Source organism: Phyllostomus hastatus, unplaced genomic scaffold (assembly GCF_019186645.2).
Source record: "Phyllostomus hastatus isolate PE091 unplaced genomic scaffold, TTU_PhHast_1.1 phas_scaffold_142, whole genome shotgun sequence".
Lineage (NCBI taxonomy): Eukaryota > Metazoa > Chordata > Mammalia > Chiroptera > Phyllostomidae > Phyllostomus > Phyllostomus hastatus.
The window spans coordinates 375673-394244 of NW_025334010.1; the positions used below are offsets into that span (position 1 = coordinate 375673).

The 18572-nt window shown below is 42.2% G+C and overlaps 1 protein-coding gene across 1 annotated transcript; it reads left to right on the forward strand.

Annotated features, from left to right (window-relative positions):
• Positions 1-381: 381 nt before the first annotated feature.
• On the forward strand, positions 382-1338 carry TAS2R39 (taste 2 receptor member 39). The gene has a single exon (XM_045857567.1). The coding sequence runs from the start codon at positions 382-384 to the stop codon at positions 1336-1338; it is 957 nt and encodes a 318-aa protein (XP_045713523.1).
• The last annotated feature ends 17234 nt before the right edge of the window (positions 1339-18572 follow it).

Consider the following 18572-nt stretch of genomic DNA (forward strand, 5'->3'; position numbering starts at 1 on the left):
AAGCCACAAGTGAGACTGAATTCAATGATGGCTTGCTACACAGATGCCTGAATTAACGGGAGGTAGTAAATAACACAGCTCTCGATACCATGTTAGTGGTTGACAAAAGAGTGTCTTCTCAAGTCCTTTCCTGGGCCCCATGATTAGACAAACACCAACACAAGACAAGGGTGTGGGAGAGGATTAGAAACCGAATCCCTCCATCATTTGCATTTCCACATTTAGAACCAAGAGTTCTGAGACAAACAAATGGAGTGAATTTGGAAATGCTACATCAACTGCTTCCTCCTGTGACATGAATAGTGGGAGCTATCAGGACCTGCCTACCAAATGCTAGGGGGGCATTTTCTCTTAGACGACGGAGCGGAGTAATAGCTCAGGATGACTGAGAGGTGCAGTCCCCCAGAAGAGTTGTCCTCCTTGCACACCATCTTACTTTTCACAGTTGTAGGCATCGAGTGCATCATTGGTATCATTGCGAATGGGTTCATTGTGGCTGTACATGCAGCTGAATGGATTCAGATTAAGGCAGTTTCCACAACTGGCAGGATCCTGGTTTTCCTGGGTATATCCAGGCTAGTTCTCCAAGGCTTCATGATGCTAGAAATTACCATCCGCTCAACATCTCCACATTTTTATAATGAAGACAGTGTCTATGATACATTCAGAGTAAGTTTCATGTTCTTGAACTATTATAGCCTCTGGATTTCTGCCTGGCTCAGTTTCTTCTACTTCGTGAAGACCGCTGACTTCTCCTGCTCCCTCTTCCTCAAGCTGAAGTGGAGAATCACTGGGCTGATGCCCTGGCTTCTGCGGCTGTCAGCGCTTACCTCCTTGGGCTATAGTATTCTCTTCTCCAAGGGCATCTACACCATTTACTGTAACAGTTCTGTGCCTGTCCCCTCCTCCAACGCCACTAAGAAACAATACTTCACCGAGACCAATATGGTGAACCTGGCTCTGCTCTATAACCTGGGGATCTTCATCCCTCTCATCATGTTCATCCTGACAGCCACCCTGCTCATCCTCTCTCTCAAGAGACACACTCTACGCATGGAAAGCAACGCCACAGGCTCCGGGGACCCCAGCATGGAGGCCCACGTGAGGGCCATCAGAGCTACCAGCTACTTTCTCATTCTCTACACTGTCAACGCAGTTGCTGCTTTTCTCTATATGTCCAACATCTTTGATGACAGCAGCTCCTGGAATAGTCTGTGCAAAGTCGTCATGGCTGCCTACCCAGCTGGCCACTCGGTGCTGCTGATTTTGGACAACCCTGGGCTGAGAAGAGCCTGGAGGCGGCTGCAGTCTCGAGTTGATCTCCACCTAAAAAAGTAAACTCTGTGACCGACACCGTGAGAGCATCACAGCGCCTGGCCCGGCCAGCTCTGCCTCTCCGTCACCCAGACCTCTGGCTTCCCCCGTCTTTTCTCGCCCGAACCTGATCTGACCCTTTCACCTGGCGCAGCTTTTGTAGAGGAGTGTGATCTTCATTTCTCTCTTTTGCTTCATGGGCACAAGCTTAGTGATGCCCAACATGTCCTCTGCCTGAGCCTTCCATTTCCGCCTCCCTTGCTCTATAGAAAGCAGAGATGCTAGAAGCTGCTCCAAATTAGAATCTCTAGGGGGGATTTTTTGAAATTCCGATGTCCAGATCTGATTCTAGATCAGTTAAGTCCACAGTTCTGGCATCAGAACACAGACAATTTTCTAAGTTCTCAGCGAGATTCTGATGTATAGCCCAAGTTGATACAGCCACCAAAAGAGAGGCAGGCGCTGCAGCCTGAGCTCCGGGCCCCCTCCCTCCTTCCCCATCCACTTGCCCTGGAGACATTCAGAGGATCCGGGAAGCCTTCTAAGAGCAGCAGGAAATGCATTTTGTCTCCATTCTCAAAAAAAATACAACCTGAATAATATGCACATATCTATCAAAATTAACAGTAATAAAATACCCTTAAACCTAAAAAGTACTAAGAATTTTTCCTACAGATAAGGTATGGTCATATATTGCAATAAGCATGTGTGAAGACATGTGTGAGAAGGTCTTGGCTGTGGCATTGTTCATCAATGAGGAGACTCATTTATCCAAAGTAAAATATCGTGTAAGAATTTTTAAAGTGAGGCAGATGCGTATATCCTGAAATGAGAATATTTCCAATATACTATAATGTATAAAAAGCAAGGAGATATTTTATACTCCATTTATGTTCTTTTATGAAATATGCCTATGTTTCTTGTGTGTGTAGGTATATATATGAAGTTTCTGGAAGTAGGTACCAAAAATGATTAACAGAGGACTTCTGAATATGGCCGGTTATCTGGGGGAGAAATTAAACACTTATACTACATTTTTTTCAACTTTGCTGCATTGATGGAACTATTCAGAACATGTATGCATTAATTTCAATTTTTAAAAATTTTTATTTAAGTATAGTTCATATGCAACCTTATATTGGTTATATTAGTTTCAGGGGTACAATACAGTGATTTGACATTTTCATACTTTACAATGGGGTTTATATTGATGTTTTTTATAAGAAAGAGAACGAGGTACTAAGGAGGGAAGACCTGAGGGAGAAGACTGTGTAAGTAGACTGACCCTCTTGCTATGTTTTTATAAAAAACGCAAACCTCCGAACCCATGAATTAAACCTATCGCTGTCTCCTGTTTTCTGTCTCATTCATTCACTCCAGGGCTACCGTGGGAAGATCAGGGGCACTGAGTCCAGGGACAGATCTGCATTCTCCGTCACTCTCTTCGCTTCTCTCCATATTCGGTTTGGATTACTGGTTAAGCATGTTACCCACACCCTTCAAAACACTCTGGGTAACTACAGATGGAGAGAGACTATGTCTGAGATGTGCTTCAAAACGATCTTGCACGGGGCAAAGGCGTGAAGAGTAGAGAGGTTTAGGTCAGTCATATGTTCATGATTCCTTTCAAACTAGGTCTCAGGTACATGAGGATTCTTTCGTCTCTCCATTCCAGGGTATGTTTGAAATTCTGCTAATATAACTGTATATAAGTGAATTACAAATATTTTTTAAATACTCCAATTTCCTGGCCACCTCCCTCTTCAACCCAAGCATGTGGAAAATCCCACATCTGGATGAACTCGACTGTTTTTAACACTCCACACTGACCTCCAAACAGCCTATTGTTACTGGAGAACATTTTATAACTGGATCAACCTATGTTCCCAGATTCGTGCTCTGCAGCCTCGAATAAGTAACATCACTGGGTACTTCTACCCTGTGTTTCCCTGGAGAAGTCACTCATTCACGACCCAGAAGGACTAGCCCTCCAGCCCCCCTTCTCCCTGCTTTATTTCCCACTGACGGAGCTGCCCACACATTCTCTGACAGAAGTCACTGGGAGGACATGCCTTCGTCTTCCCATTAGCAAACCTATAAAGCCACCAAGTTTTCCCTTTATTCCTAGCATTTCCACAGAAGGAGTGCCCTCTGTGAAGAAAATAAATAGAGATGCTGTAAGGACTTTTCTCCTGTATATGTCTCCTTCCTCCAAGTTCCATTTTTGGGGGTGTTTTCATTTTCTGTCTTTCATGATTGACCTTTGCCTCAAATATCTGGTAGCCCTTGAATGTGAGCATTAAGAAGCTGACTGCAGAATTTTGAAATTAATTTTTTTAAATGTTTTAGAATATAAAAAAACATATTGAAACATATCAGTGAGAGGCATCTTAAAAGTAGCACATTCAAAGACAGATTCTCAGTGTTTCTGCCTAAATACATTCCTCCTTCAGTTTTCTCCAACTTATTAATATTAAATAGAATTGCAATATTTATAAAAATGAGGCAAATAATAACGCTAATCTCACAGGAGAGTCCAGAACAATAATTAAGATAGTGTGTTCATGGTAAATGACTGATACAAGATGGCCATATTCATTATTTAAAAGAACCACATCAGAAATAGCAACTGAGCCTGGCCGGTGTAGCTCAGTGGATTGAGCGCAGGCTGGAGAATCAAAGGGCCCACAGTTCGATTCCCAGTCAGGGCACATGCCTGGGTTGGGAGCCAGGTCCCCAGTAAGGGGTGCATGAGAGGCAACCACACATTGATGTTTCTCTCTCTCTCTTTCTCCCTCCCATCCCGTCTCTGTAAAAAATAATTAAATAAAATCTTTTTTTAAAAAAGAAAGAAATAGCAACTGACATTGAATTATCAATCTACAGAACTTAATCTGATAAATTCAGCAAATAAAATTTATTCCACCTTCTCTTCCTATCTGCAAAGAATTAAGTTAGATTTCTTTTGAAATCAAGCCACTTCTTCCTTTTCTTTTCAAAACAGTGCAGAGACCCTTAAGGGTCTCACCTTCTGAACTTCTACAAGGAAATCAAGGCAAAAGAGCACAGCGCAAGGAAGACCTTGAAACTCTCAATCCAGGAAAGAGTTGCTTCAGGTCATTTGAATCTATTCAGCACAGGTCTGGGACTTCAGGCTGAGTCATTGGACTTCAGGCTGAGTCATTGCTCGGGACTTGGAGTGGGAAGGGCCACCATGCTGAGAGGGAAAGGGGTGAACTGCCCTCCCCCACTGTATAACCAGCCTATGGAACATTCTGGAAACAAGGGCACCTCGGGGGCAGGCCTCGCTGGGCCAGAGACTCAGCTGTGCTAGCCAGTGCTCCTAACACGTTCCCATCCTTAAAGGCTGCCAAGAAGTAATATGACATTTTGTGGATACCACGAAAGCCTTCCAGGAAGGAACATGACTGTTTGAGGTGTGAGTTCAGGCTCACATCATTATTTGTCATTTGATCCCCACAGAGGATTTTGTTGTTTTTTAAAAAAACGTATTTGATATTCAAAATGATGGCATGCTTCCTTGTACCTTAACCAATGGGTTTTGAATAACACATGGGATGCTGAAAAAACTGGCAGGTGAACTCTGTAAACGCCTTTTCCTCTCTCATCATTCTCAGGCGCCGAAAATGTTAAGTCAATGACTACTGAATCTTGGCCACGGGCGGCAGAAAATGCAGCATCAAAGCCATCAGTGAACCACCTGTGAGAGAATATTTACAGGAAACAGCAGATTCCTCATCGAGGAGATCCCATCCCTCTGAGTAACAGATGACTAGGGAAGTCCATGTCCCATGTCCCAACTGCTTGTCACTCTATTCTGACAATGCTGGAAAGCTGTACTTTTGTGCAGAATAACCTGATTGTCAAAAAGCTGCCTATTAAAAGCATCACCACTCAGATTCTCATATATGGCTTTTTTAAATGACATTGTCCATACTTACTTACAGTGAGGAGTACAGTTGGAGGGCTTGCCAACTAGTACCAAGTGCTCCATTTGCGTAAGATCGATGCAGGGCTTATCATGAACGGACCTTGTCTTTCCTCGGCACTGAGATATTTTCTTCTCTTTTTAAAAAGTTATGTCTTCCTCTCCATTTTCTCTAATCTTACACCCTGAAATCCCCTTCGGTCAGATTGTAGACCTACTGAATAAAATATCTGTCTCTTATCTTCTCTACTAACTTCTTCATCATTGATAGTGGCTCTGCATTCAGAGAAATTAGTTTGATTTCATCTTATTTTCACTGAAATCATATATAAACTGAATGTAATTTTTAATCATATTTTTTAATTTCTAAAAGCTTCTTATTGTTTCTTATTTGTTTCTTAGTTTCTTTGTCAATAGCACACTTTTCTAATTTTATGGATGCAATATCTTCTCTGCCTTCTCTAGGGATACAAGTTTGAATTTCTTGTGATTTCTTCAGGGGCACTTATTCTGAATGTTTTTCTTGGTCTTTCTCTTTTGGGTTGCTCTTGTTTCTGCTCATGCTTGGTTACTAACTCATGAAGGAAAACGAAAGACCGTTTTTCGTGAGTAGTGCTCCCCAGTAGGACACTCTCCTGCTTTGGAAAGGCTGTTCGGGAGCTTGGCTTTGTAATGGGGCCATCCTTCATCAGGACTGGCTTCTGTCGACTGGCTTTCCTTTTGGGGACACGAGTGAGGAGCCTGACATTATTCCATACATGTAAAACGACATAATAAGAAAGAATTTAATCTGTGCGCACACACCCACACTAGAAGTCGTGTTCTCTTTCTGGGCAACGTGTTTGATTTCTCTCAAAAAGCATTACCAAAATGGGGGCTGCTGACGGTTCTGTGTGCAGTGGTGGGGAAAGGGTCGGGAGAGGTCCCTAAAGCAGCTGCCTGGCAGAAAGGATTTCAGCGATGCAGGTAGTTTTGCACCATGCCTCACTTCCACTACCCAAAGGCGGGAACCTACATCCAGGTCCCTCAGGACTTTCGGTAAGCTGGCCAGGCACCACATTCCCAAGGCCCAGCACGCACACATTCTGAGGGTCCCCTTCTCCACTTCCTGCAAACTGTGCTGTAAGTGGTGGTTCACATCCAAGAAGTGGGATGACGGCACTGTCTGCCCTCGGCCATCCCCACTTCTCTCTTCATTATCCTGGGATTTTTTTGTTCTCAACTGAGTCTCAGAAGAAAGGAAAAACAAATGCATTCATTTGGTCTAACGTTTAAAATAAAAAACTTACACATAATATTTTATTATTATACAAAGATTTCTGTTTCAAAAGTTCGATCTTATATTGCCCAAATCTTACTTTGAGGTCATAAAAATTGCCCCAAATTGATTTTCTACAGGAAATCTCTTAAAGAAGATTTTGAACTGGAACGTGCACTCCATGGATAACAGGTTTATCTTGTTTTTGTTTCACGCCAGTGTCTTTCTCACCTGCTAACTTCACCATGTGACCCCATGGGAAAGTGTATCAGCCCCTCAAATTGATTAAACGATGGCAGCTCCTAATTTCCTTTTCTTACTGGTTTCATAGAAAATTTCCAGAAATCTTAATTTGGTGAAAGCTGATTGTTGGGCTGAAAATGAGAGGTTTTCATCAATCAGTGGTCAGTTAAGTGGTGTTTTTCTAAAAATAAAGACAGACATCTATACCGGACCCCTCAGCAGGCACTCGCCACAGCTATGTGCACCGCCTCTCACCATTCTCTAGTGCGGTTTCTGAAAACAGCATAAGGACAAACAGAAAAAATAAAAGGGAAGAGGACTCCAAGATGGCTGCGGAGTAGGTGGAAGCTATACTCACCTCCTCCAGGTACCAACCAGATTTAAAGCTAAATTTCAGAGCAATCAACAGAATAACCAACAGAAGGCTGGCTGAACAGAAGTTTTATAACCAAAGACTTACGGAAGTCTGCACCCATGTGCAGCAGTTGAGAATCCAGAGGAATATCTCGCCTACAAATATCCCCCTTGAGGAGCATGGGGGTCCCAACCCCACACCAGTATCCCCCAATCCGGAGAATCAGAGCCAGGAAGAGGAGCCCACGTAGCACCTGGCTGTGAGAATCAGCGGGGACTCTGCCTGGAAGAGGCAGGAGTCTGCTAGAAACCCAGGTGCTCTTTTAAAGGGTCAGTGCGCAGCATCTTGCTCTCAGACACTCAGCTGGGTAGAGGGAAGATGACCCAGAGCACACAGGAGTCACACAGAGAAGACCTGGATGGTGTGGCCCCAGGAGAGATCTGGAGGGTCACACACTGAGGTCCCTGTGCTGAGTCCCTCCCTGTCTCATGTTGCCCTCAGATGCCATCTTCCTAGGATGGGGCACTCCTATTCCTACAGCACCAGCCTGGGGAGTACACTGCTCCAGTCCTGCAACTACTGGCAACACCACCACCCTGCCAAGCGAGGATCCTACACAAAGGTCTGCCGGCTGCATCCAACAGGGACCTTTGGTGCACGGTCTTTCTGGAGAAGCTCCTGGTGGAAACTCAGATGGTCACTGAGCTGGGCAATTTTGGAAAGGGGGTTATTATTCCCCACTTCATTCATGCACACCCTCTGCCCACCCCCTCCACCTGGTGACTCTCTTGGCCTGTACTTCCTATTCCCGGTGGCCCCACCCTGCTGAGCTCAGTCCTGCAGGGGGATTGGAGTGCTGCCCAGAGCTGGGATCTTTGTTGTTGTTGTTGTTTTATAGGTAGATCTTTCTCTGTTTTTCTCCTACTGATTTTTATTTGTATTTTTCCCATTACCATTTAGGGCTCTTATACCCTGTCCCCCAACATTGTTGTCCATGTCCACGAGTCCTTTTTCCCTTTTGCTCAATCCCTCCATTCCTTACCCTCCCCCACCTTAGCTGTCAGCCTGCTCTCTGTCTGTGAGTCTGTCACTATTTTGCTTATTTGTTCAGTTTGTTCATTAGATTCCACATATGAGTAGAATTATATGGTATTTGTCTTTCTCTAACTGGCCCATTTCACTTAGCATAATGTTCTCCAGGTCTATCCATACCATTGCAAAGGGTAAAACTTTCTTCTTCTTTATAGCTGAGTAGTATTCCATCATATAATGCCATGATACTGTACATACAGAATTCCAAAGATTCCACCAAGAAACTACTAGGACTCATAAATGAATTCAGCAAAGTAGCAGTATACAAAATTCATATCTAGAAATCAGTTGCATTTTCATATGCCAATAACAAACTAACAGAAAGGGAAATTTTAAAAAACAAATTAAAATTGCATCAAAAAGAAAAAATACCTAGGCATAAATATAACCAAGGATGTAATAGACCAATACTCGGAAAATTATAAGACACTGAAGAAAGAAATTGAAAAGAGACAAATAAGTGGAAGCACATACCATGTTCATGGATAGGAAGAATCAACATCATTAAAATGTCCATACTACCCAAAGCAATCTATAGATTCAATGCAATTTCTATCAAGATTCCAATGATATATTTCAGAGAGCTAGAACAAATATTTTAAACATTTATGTGGAACCACAAAAGGCCCCACATAGCAACAGTGATCCTAAAAAAGAAGAACAAAGTTGAAGGACTTGTGCTACCTAATATGAAACTATACTATAAGGCCATAGTAATCAAAACAGCATGGCACTGGCATAAAAAGCAGACACATACATCTATGAAACAGAATAGAGAGCACAGAAACAAACCCACAACTTTATAGTCAATTAATATTTGACAGACGAACTAAACACATACAATGAGCTAAAGATAGTTTATTCAATAAATGGTGGTTGGAAAATTGAACAGATATATGCAGAAAAATAAAACTATACCACCTTCTTACACCACACACAAGAATAAATTCAAAATGGATTAAAGGCTTAAATGTTAGACCCGAAACCATAAAAACTGTAGAAGAAAATATAGGCAGCCAAATCTCAGACATAGTTTGTAGCAATATTTTATCAGATATGTTACCCAGGCAAGGGAAACAAAAGAAAAAATAAACAAATGGCACTACACCAAACTAAAAAGTTTTTGCACAGAAAAGGATAACATCAACAAAATAAAAAGACAACCCACAGAACGGGAGAACATATCTGCTGATACATCTGATAAAGGGTTAATACCCAAAATTTATAAAGAACTTACAAAATGCAACACCAAAAAAAAAAAAAAACAACAACCCAATTAAAAAGTGTTCAAAGGATTTGAGTAGACACTTCTCCAAAAAGGACATAGAGATGGCCAAGAGACATGAAAAGATGCTCACCATCACTAATCAAAAAATAAATGCAAATTAAAACCACAATGATCTATCACTTCACACCTGTTAGAATGGGTATCATCAATAAATCAACAAAACAACAAGTGCTGGTCAGGATATGAAGAAAGGGGAACTCTTTTTGCACTGCTGGTGGGAATGCAGACTGGTGTAGCCACTGTGGTAAGAGGTATGGAGATACCTCAGAACATTAAAAATGGATCTGCCTTTTGACCCAGAGATCCCACTTCTGGCAATATACCCAAAGGAACCCAAAACACTAATTTGAAAGAACATAAGCACCTCTATATACATTGCAGCATTATTTACAATCTCCAAGATACGGAAGCAGCTCAAGTGTCCATCAGTAGGTGAGTGGATAAAGCAACTATGGGACATTTACACAGAGCTGGAATCATTGGACTACATCCCCCTGGAAGGCTCATGTCCCGGACTCAAATGGGCATTGGGCTGTACAGTTACAGCACAGGGGGTGGCCAGTTTTATCCTCACCTCTGGCAAGCACAGCCATCACCACCCCCTGAACAAGAGATACATTTGACCTGTCCTTCCAACTGCTGGGGCTCAGCCCTGCTGAGCTTGCTCCTACAAAGAAGCTGCTCACTGCACTCATCCTGAACCTAAGGTTCACTCCTCCTGAGGGAACTAGGGTCGGAGACTCTGGCAGAGACTGAGTGACATGGCTCTAAAGTAGGGGCTGTTTACCCCAATGAATGCCTGACTGTGCTGCCCCCTAGGAGAAGTCCCCTTTACCCCATCCTATCAAACTGGCACCTTGTAGAAGGGTCTGTGTGCTACGACCAGCCGGGGCTCACTCTACAGTCTTTCTTTGGAAGACTCTCAAAGAAGACCAGGCAACCTCACAGGATAGCAGAGTGGCCAACAGGTAGAGGTGGACCTCAGTGTGCCTTGGACCTCCTGTTGATCTGCCCCTGGCTTAAAGCTGGAGGAAGCTGACCCTTGTATACAGTTTTGCCCCTCCCATGCACACCCAAGTTCCATAGAGGCAGCCACAAACAGTGAATTGCATGGTAGCTCCAGACACAGAGGCGAAGGCCAGTTACAAGCAATATTTGACATCAACCTGTACTGGAACCCTGCCCCAAAAAACCCAGAACCAAAACAACCACTGGTGAGCTTCAGACCACACCAGAGTTCAACCCAAGTGGCATATCCAAAGGAGGGTTCTGGTAGAAACCAGACCCTGCTTGGAACAATTCCACCTTGAGGTACAGCCCCTGCACAGCAGCTCATACACTGTGATTGAGGTCTGTCCTTATATTCCACCAGCACAAGGGTTAACCCACCCACAAAGAAGCCAAAAGCATTCAAGAGTCAACTACAGCATGAAGGCACACATAACCCACACAAGAGACATTCCCAGAGCACGCAGCTCAGGTGATGTAAGATTATGCCACTGAGCCCCATAAGACACCTATCACATAAAAGCACCATAACAAGTTTAGGAGTCATAGCAGGTCTACCTAATACAGAGAGACAAACACAAAAAGGAAAAAATGGGGAGGCAAAGAAACATTTCCCAAATGAAAGAGCAAGAAAATTTTCTGGAAAAAGAATGAAATGTAATGGAAGCAACCGGAGTTCAAAACAATGGTTATAAGAATGCTCAAGGACCTTAAGGGGAAGAATGAATGACCTCAGTGAGAACTTAAACAAGGAGATCATAAGCATGAAAAGGGACAAAGAAACCATAAAAAAGAACCAGTCATAAATAAAGAATATAATCTGAATGAAGAATACACTAGAAGGAATCAACAGCAGATTAAATGAAGCAGAGGATCGAACCACTAATTTAGAGGACAAGATAACAGAAAACACCCAAGCAGAGCAACAAAAAGAAAAAAAGAATTTCTTAAAATGAGGAAAGTCTGGGGGACCATGAAGACAACATCAAGTGTAACAACATCCACATCATAGAGGTAACAGGAGGATGAGCGAGAACAAGGGCTCAAAAACTTGTTTGAAGAAATAATGGCTGAAAATTTCACTAACCTGGTAAAGGAAGAAGTCACACAAGTACAGAAAGTGCAGAGAGCCCCAAACTACATGAACCCAAAGAGGGTCACATCAAGATACATCATAATTAGAAAGACTAAGGTTAAAGATAAAGAGAGAATCTTAAAAGCATCAAGAAAAAGACAGTCACCTACAAGGGAACTTGTATAAGACTGTCAGCTGATTTCTCAACAGAAACAGTTCAGGCCAGAAGGGATTAGCAAGAAATATTCAAAGTAATGAAAGCAAGCACCTCTCACCAAGACTACTCTACCCAGCAAGACTATCATTACTTTAAATATAAATGAAGTAAGTGTTCCAATAAAAGGACATGGAGTAACTGAATGGATGAGAAAACATGATCCATGTATAAGCTGTCTACAAGAGACCCGCCTCAGAACAAAAGGTGCACACAGATTGAAAGTGAAGGGATGGAAAAAGATATTCCATGCAAATGAAAATGAAAATATGAGCTGGGGTAGTAGTACTTATATGAGACAAAATAGATTTCAAAACAAAGGCCGTAATGAGAGACAAAGAAGGACATTACATAATGCTACAAGAATCAACCCAACAAAGAGGATATAATCCTTGTAAACATATGCACCCAATGTAGGAGCATCTAAATATATGAAGAAAATCTTGATGAACATTTGGGAGAGACTGACAGTAATATAGTAACAGCAGGGAATTTTAACACCTCATTGACATCAGTGGAGAGATCTTCCAGAAAAAAAAAAAAATCAACAAGGAAACAGTGACCTTAAAGGACACACTAGAGCAGATGGATTTAATTGATATTTACAGAGCATTTCACCAAAAAAGCAGCAAAATATACATTCACTTTCAGGGCACATGGTACATTCTTTAGGATAGACCACATGTTAGGACACAAAACAAGTCTTAATAAATTCAAGATTAAAATCACATCAAGCACCTTCTCTCACCACAATGGTATAAACTAAAAATCAATTATAATAATAAATCTGAAAAACACATAAACACATGGAGGCCAAATAACATGTCACTAAACAATGAATGGGTTAACAACAAGATCAAAAGTTACCTTGAGACCAAAGAAAATGAACACACAACAACCAAAAATCTATGGGACACAGCGAAAGCACTCCAAGAGGGAAAGAAGCAAGAAAAATCTCAGATAAACAATCTAACCTTACACCTCAAAGAACTAGAAATAGAACAACAAACAAAGCACAGAGTAAGTAGAAGGAAGGAAATAATAAAGTTTAGAGCAGAAATAAATGACACAGAGACTGAATAAACAATACAAAAGATCAATGAACATGACAGCTGGTTCTTTGAAAAGATAAAGAATATTGACAAGCTTCTGACTAGACTCATAAAATTTAAAAAAGAGAAGACCCAGTTAAATAAAGTCAGAAGTGAAAGACAAGAAATAATAACCAATATCACAGGAATACAAAGGATAATAAGAAAATATTACAAACAACTACATGCCAACAAACTGAACAACTGAGTGAAATAGATAAATTCCTAGAAACATACAATTATTCCAAAACTGAATCAGGGGGAATCAGAGAATAGGAACAGACAGATCACAAGTAATGAAAATGAAGCAATAATCAAAGAATTCCCAGCAAACAGAAGTCCTGGACCAAATGGCTTGACAGGTGAATTTTGCCAAACATTCAAGAAGTAACAGCTATCTTTCTGAAACTATTCCAAAAAATGTGAGAGGAGGAGAGACTCTCAAGCTCATTTTACAAGGCCAGCATTACCCTAATCCTAAAACATGATAAAGATACTACAAAATATGTATATATAGGCCAATATCCTTGATGGACATAGATGCAAAAGTTCTCAATAAAACATCAGCAAACTGGACTCAACAATACAGTAAAAAGACCATATGCCATGATCAAGTGGGATTTATTCTGGGGATGCAAGGTTCGTACAATATTTGCAAATCAATAAATGCGATACACCAAATGAAGGATAAAAATCACATGATCATATGAATAGAGGCAGAAAAAGCATTTGAGAAAATCCAGCACCCGTTTGTAATAAAAACTCTCAGCAAAGTGGGACTAGAGGGAACATAGCTCAACATACTAAGGGCCATACATGACAAACGCACAGCCAACATCATACTCAGTGAGCAGGCAGCGGAAGTATTTAACTTAAGATCAGAACAAGACAGAGATGTCTGCTTTCACCACTTTTATCCAGCATAGTCCTGGAAGTTCTAGCCACCACAGTCAGACAGGAAGAGGAAATGAAAGGCATCCAAATTGGAGAGAAAGACATAAAAACTGTCATTATTTGCAGATGACATGATACTGTATATAGAAAACCCTAAAGACTCCGTCAAAAAACTACTAAAACTAATAAATAAAATCAATAAAGTAGCAGAGTACAAAATTATCAGAAATTGCTAGCGTTTTTATACACCAAAAATGAACTATCAGCAAGAGGAACTAAGAAAACAATCCCAGTCTTCTCACTGACTTCCTTTCTGTCGACATGTGGCAATTCATGGATTCACAAAAGAAGAGACAATTCACAGAGCTCACGTTATTTTGCCTGCTCTCTCCAGAGGTATATTCTGCTGTTTTGTGAGACATCCTGGGAGTGGGGGCAATCCTATTTACAATTACAACACAAATAATACTAATAAGGTACCTAGGAATCAGTTTAACCAAGGAGGTAAAAGACCTATACTCAGAAAATTATAAGATACTGAAGAAAGAAACTGACAAAGATACAAATATGTGAAAGCACATATCAAGTTTGTGGATAAGAAGAATTAACATCATTACTATGTTCAAACTACCTAAAGCAATCTATAGAATCAAGGCAATTCCTTTCAAAATACCAATGTCAAATTTTGCAGAACTAAAACAAATATTTCAATAATTTATATCAAACCACAAAAGACATCATATACCCTCAGCAAGCTTGAAAAAGAAGAATAAAGTTAAAAGTATCACACTACCTAATATCAAAGTATACTACAAGGTCAAAGTAATCAAAACAGTGTGGTACTGGCATAAAACCAGACCTGTAGATCAATAAAGTAGAATAGAGAACCCAGAAATAAATCCAGGGCTTTTTGGCTAATTATTATTTGACAAAGGAGGCAAGAGCATACAATGGGGTAAAGACAGTCTAGTCAATAAATGGTGTTTGGAAAATTGGACAGATACATGCAAAAAATGAAACTAGACCACTTCTTTATACCACACACAAGAATAAACTCAAAATGGATTGAAGACTTAAATGTAAGACTTGAAACCATAAACATCCTAGAAGAACACATAGGCAGTAAAATATCAGATATTTCTAATAGCAGTATTTTTTAATACTCATCTCTCCTCAGGCAAGGAAAACAAAAGAAAAAAAACAAATGAGACTACATCAAACTCAAAAGTTTTTCACTCAAAGGAGACCAACAACAAAATAAAAGACAACCCACTGAATGGGATCATTGACAACGATACATCTGATAGAGTGTTAATATCCAAAATATATAAAGAACTCAGACAAGCCAACATACCAAAAATAATAATAATAATTCAGTTAAAAATTGGGCAGAGGATCTGAACAGACACTTCTCCACAGAGGACATACAGTTGGTCAACAGACATATGAAAAGATGCCCAGCATCACTAATCATCAGAGAGATGAGAATTAAAACCAAAATGAGATATCACCTCACACCTGTCAGAATGGCCGTCATCAATAAATCAATAAACAACAACTGCTGGTGAGAAGGATGTGGAGAAATGGGAACCCTCATGCACTGCTGGTGGGAATGCAGGCTGGTGCAGCCACTGTGGAAAACAGTATGGACATACCTCAAAAATTAAAAATGGAACTGCCTTTTGATCCAGAGATTCCACTCCTGGGTATACATCCAAAGAAATTCCAATCACCAATTCAAAGAGATATACACACCCCTATGTGTATGGGCGTACACACCCCTATGTGTAATGCCCCTAGGTGTGGCATTATTTACAATAGCCAAGATTGGGAAGCAGCCCCAGTGTCCATCAGTAGATAAGTGGATAAAAAAGCTGTGGTACATTTATATAATGGAACACTACTCAGCTGTAAAAATTAAGGAAATCTTACCTTTTGCAACACCATAGATGGACCTGGAGAGTATTATGGCGAGTGAAAATAGTCACATAGAGAAAGACAAATACCATATGATTTTCACTTATATGTAGGAACTAATGAAGAAAATAAACAAACAAAATAGAAACAGACTCTTAGATACAAAAAACAGACTAACGGCTGTCGGGGGGATGAAATAAGAGAAGGGATTAAGAAAACAACCTCCTAGACACAGACACAGGCATCATTTTGGTGATTGCCAGAGTGAAGGGGGCAGGGACAAGCAGAAGAAGGTAAACGGGGGATAAATGGAGATGGAAGGAGACTTGACTACGGGTAGTGAACACACAATAGAATATACAGATAACAGATTATAGAATTGCACACCTGCCACCTATTTAATTAACAAACATAACCCCCCCAAAATTCAATAAATATATATATATACATTAAAAAGATAAAAGCCAAATTCAGGCCACCCTGGCCGACTCTGACTTGTCTGCCACGTAGCTAAGAAGACAAGGTGGTCGATGTCCCGGGAAGAGGTGCACCTGCTTCACACTGAGGACATTACCCCAGCCACCAAGCACCGACTGGGATTCCGTACAGCGGGGAGAGCTGAGCACGAAGAGGGAGCAGCAAGCACCAGGGAAGTGAGCCGGAGCGGGGGCCTTGGACCGAGAGCCACGAGAAAGGAGGTCTCACGGTGAGCAGGGAGGGGGGGCAGGCAGTGACCCTGCAGATGGGGTTGCAACCGGGAAAGACACTGGCGTTCGGCTGCCCATCACTACCAAATCCAACAAGCAATGACAGCATTGAATCTCTTATGGGCGCTTTATTCAGATGGCCGGGGATCCGAGAAGATGGCGGGTTCATACCCTAGCAAACCATCTTGCCTTCTCTTTTCCGGCCAGATCTTTTATAAGGGGGTGGGGGAGGACAAGCAAGGTGTGCTGAGGGCTTTGAAATTCAGGGAGGATTAGGAGAGTGAAGCTGCAGCCTTCCTGTTCCTGGCAGTTAGCTGTTCCCAAGGGGGAGAGGGGGTCACACTAAAGGCCCAGATGCCTCCAACATGTCCCCAGGCGGTAATCTCTAGCCAGTGCCCAAGGAGGTCGGCTGCTTTTCTCAGGAGCCAGGATGGGCCTTATCTGTAGTTTCTGAAACAAAAGCTCAACATACACATTACTTGCTAGACTTACAGCTTTTTACCTTAAGCTAAAGTTTTCCAAGTCTTGAGTCCCCTCTCGGGATGTCTGGCCTTGAAACCAGCCCCAATACCTTCCTTTCACGAGCGGCCAGGCTCAGGGCAGGAGAGAGGGTCTTCAGTGGGACGAGTGTAACAGGAAATGCGTGAGTCTGCCCAGAATTACGTTTACATCCACCAGGGGGGCTGGCGGGAACCTATGCCAATATGAAACGAATTACTTTTTACATTTTTTAAATGAAATGTATTGGGGTCACATTGATTAATAAATCACTTTTAAAATGTAAGCTGCTTTTCCTCGTACTCCATGTGCAATTTTAAAACTTCATTCCTGCTTTATGTGGGAGCTCATCTGAGATCTCCAAATATCCTCACAGAGCATACAACTATCTACGCATAAATCAGTTCTAAACCTGGGGTACAATTTGGAGTAAAATCAGCCCAGAACCAGTGGGAGACAAGAAACCAAGAGGTGGCATGAGTCAAGACGGACCCCGGGAAGTCACCGCTCTCTTCAGAAATAGGGATTCTCATTAGAATGGCTCAGAGAGAAAACTGCAGAATGCGTCCACTGCCCGAGGGAGGCCTCCCTCTCCAAGCACACTCCAGTATCCTCACTGCTCAGGCCTGCTGAGAGCCCGCAGGCTCCCAAATCCGTGTCAGTCCTGAACCCCAAACCCTCTCCGTCCCCAGAGTCCCTTCTTCTCTCCTCCTTGGTCCCAGAATTTGGCTAAACTCATGAGTCTGTCCCTAACCACCCTCTGCCTTGCAAATCGAAGCTCTGTCGGTTTTCAGGGCTACTATGGACTGGCATTTCTACCCGAGATTAAAAATAACCCCACCAGACGGCCTGTGAGATGTGGTTTCCTGAGAGCCGGAGGCCTTGGGAATGCAAATCAGGAAATGAGCCAGTTGCCACCGACACTTACCAGAGAAAACTGTCATTTGCATCTACACTCCAGATCCCCCGGGGCGGCTGCAAATACATCAGGGGCCCATTCAAACCGGTTCCTGAGCACAGCCTGAGAGCTCGCGTGGAAGGGGATTTGGAAGCAGGCGTGAGACGACAGAGCTCCGAGAACGGGGACTCATGAGTCCAGGTCACTGTCGGGACAGACAGACGGGCAGTGCGTTCCCGGCGTCTGACCCTGAGCCCACTGAATTTCCAGGAGCTGAATGAGTGTCATTGTCAGCGGCTAGCCCCCCCCCCCACCCACGCAAAGACCCCTTCCTATACTTTCAGTAACGGCACCCTCTGTGATAACGGCATCATCATCGCCAGTGGCGTGTTTTCTGGCCCGGAGCAAACAACAGCGATTAGTGAAACCATTTCAATATACAGTGATAGGAACAGCTATCCCTGGGCACGAAGCAGAAACCGAGTCCAGTTTGATCTTGCTCACGACACAGATTTTCCTGAAGTCACTTCTATCCACACACCTGAATGTAGTAATTCCCTTCCCAGCAACCCTTATCGAGCTCCCTAAATTCTATAGAGCATCATCATATCATATCATAAAATATCAGTTAAAAACCTGTTTGCTTTAAGGTTCTAAGCTTCCAAATTCTGGATTTCCCTAATGGACTCTATGTAACTCCTGTTCTACAGCTCTGACCTCTTATCTACACCAAAGCTTCCCCTCTTAGGAACTCCACAAAGTTTGTCTGTA

What these genes read in the sequence shown, in the direction of transcription:
- TAS2R39 (XM_045857567.1), top strand. Translation starts at nt 382, where the DNA reads ATGACTGAGAGGTGCAGTCCCCCAGAAGAGTTGTCCTCCTTGCACACC.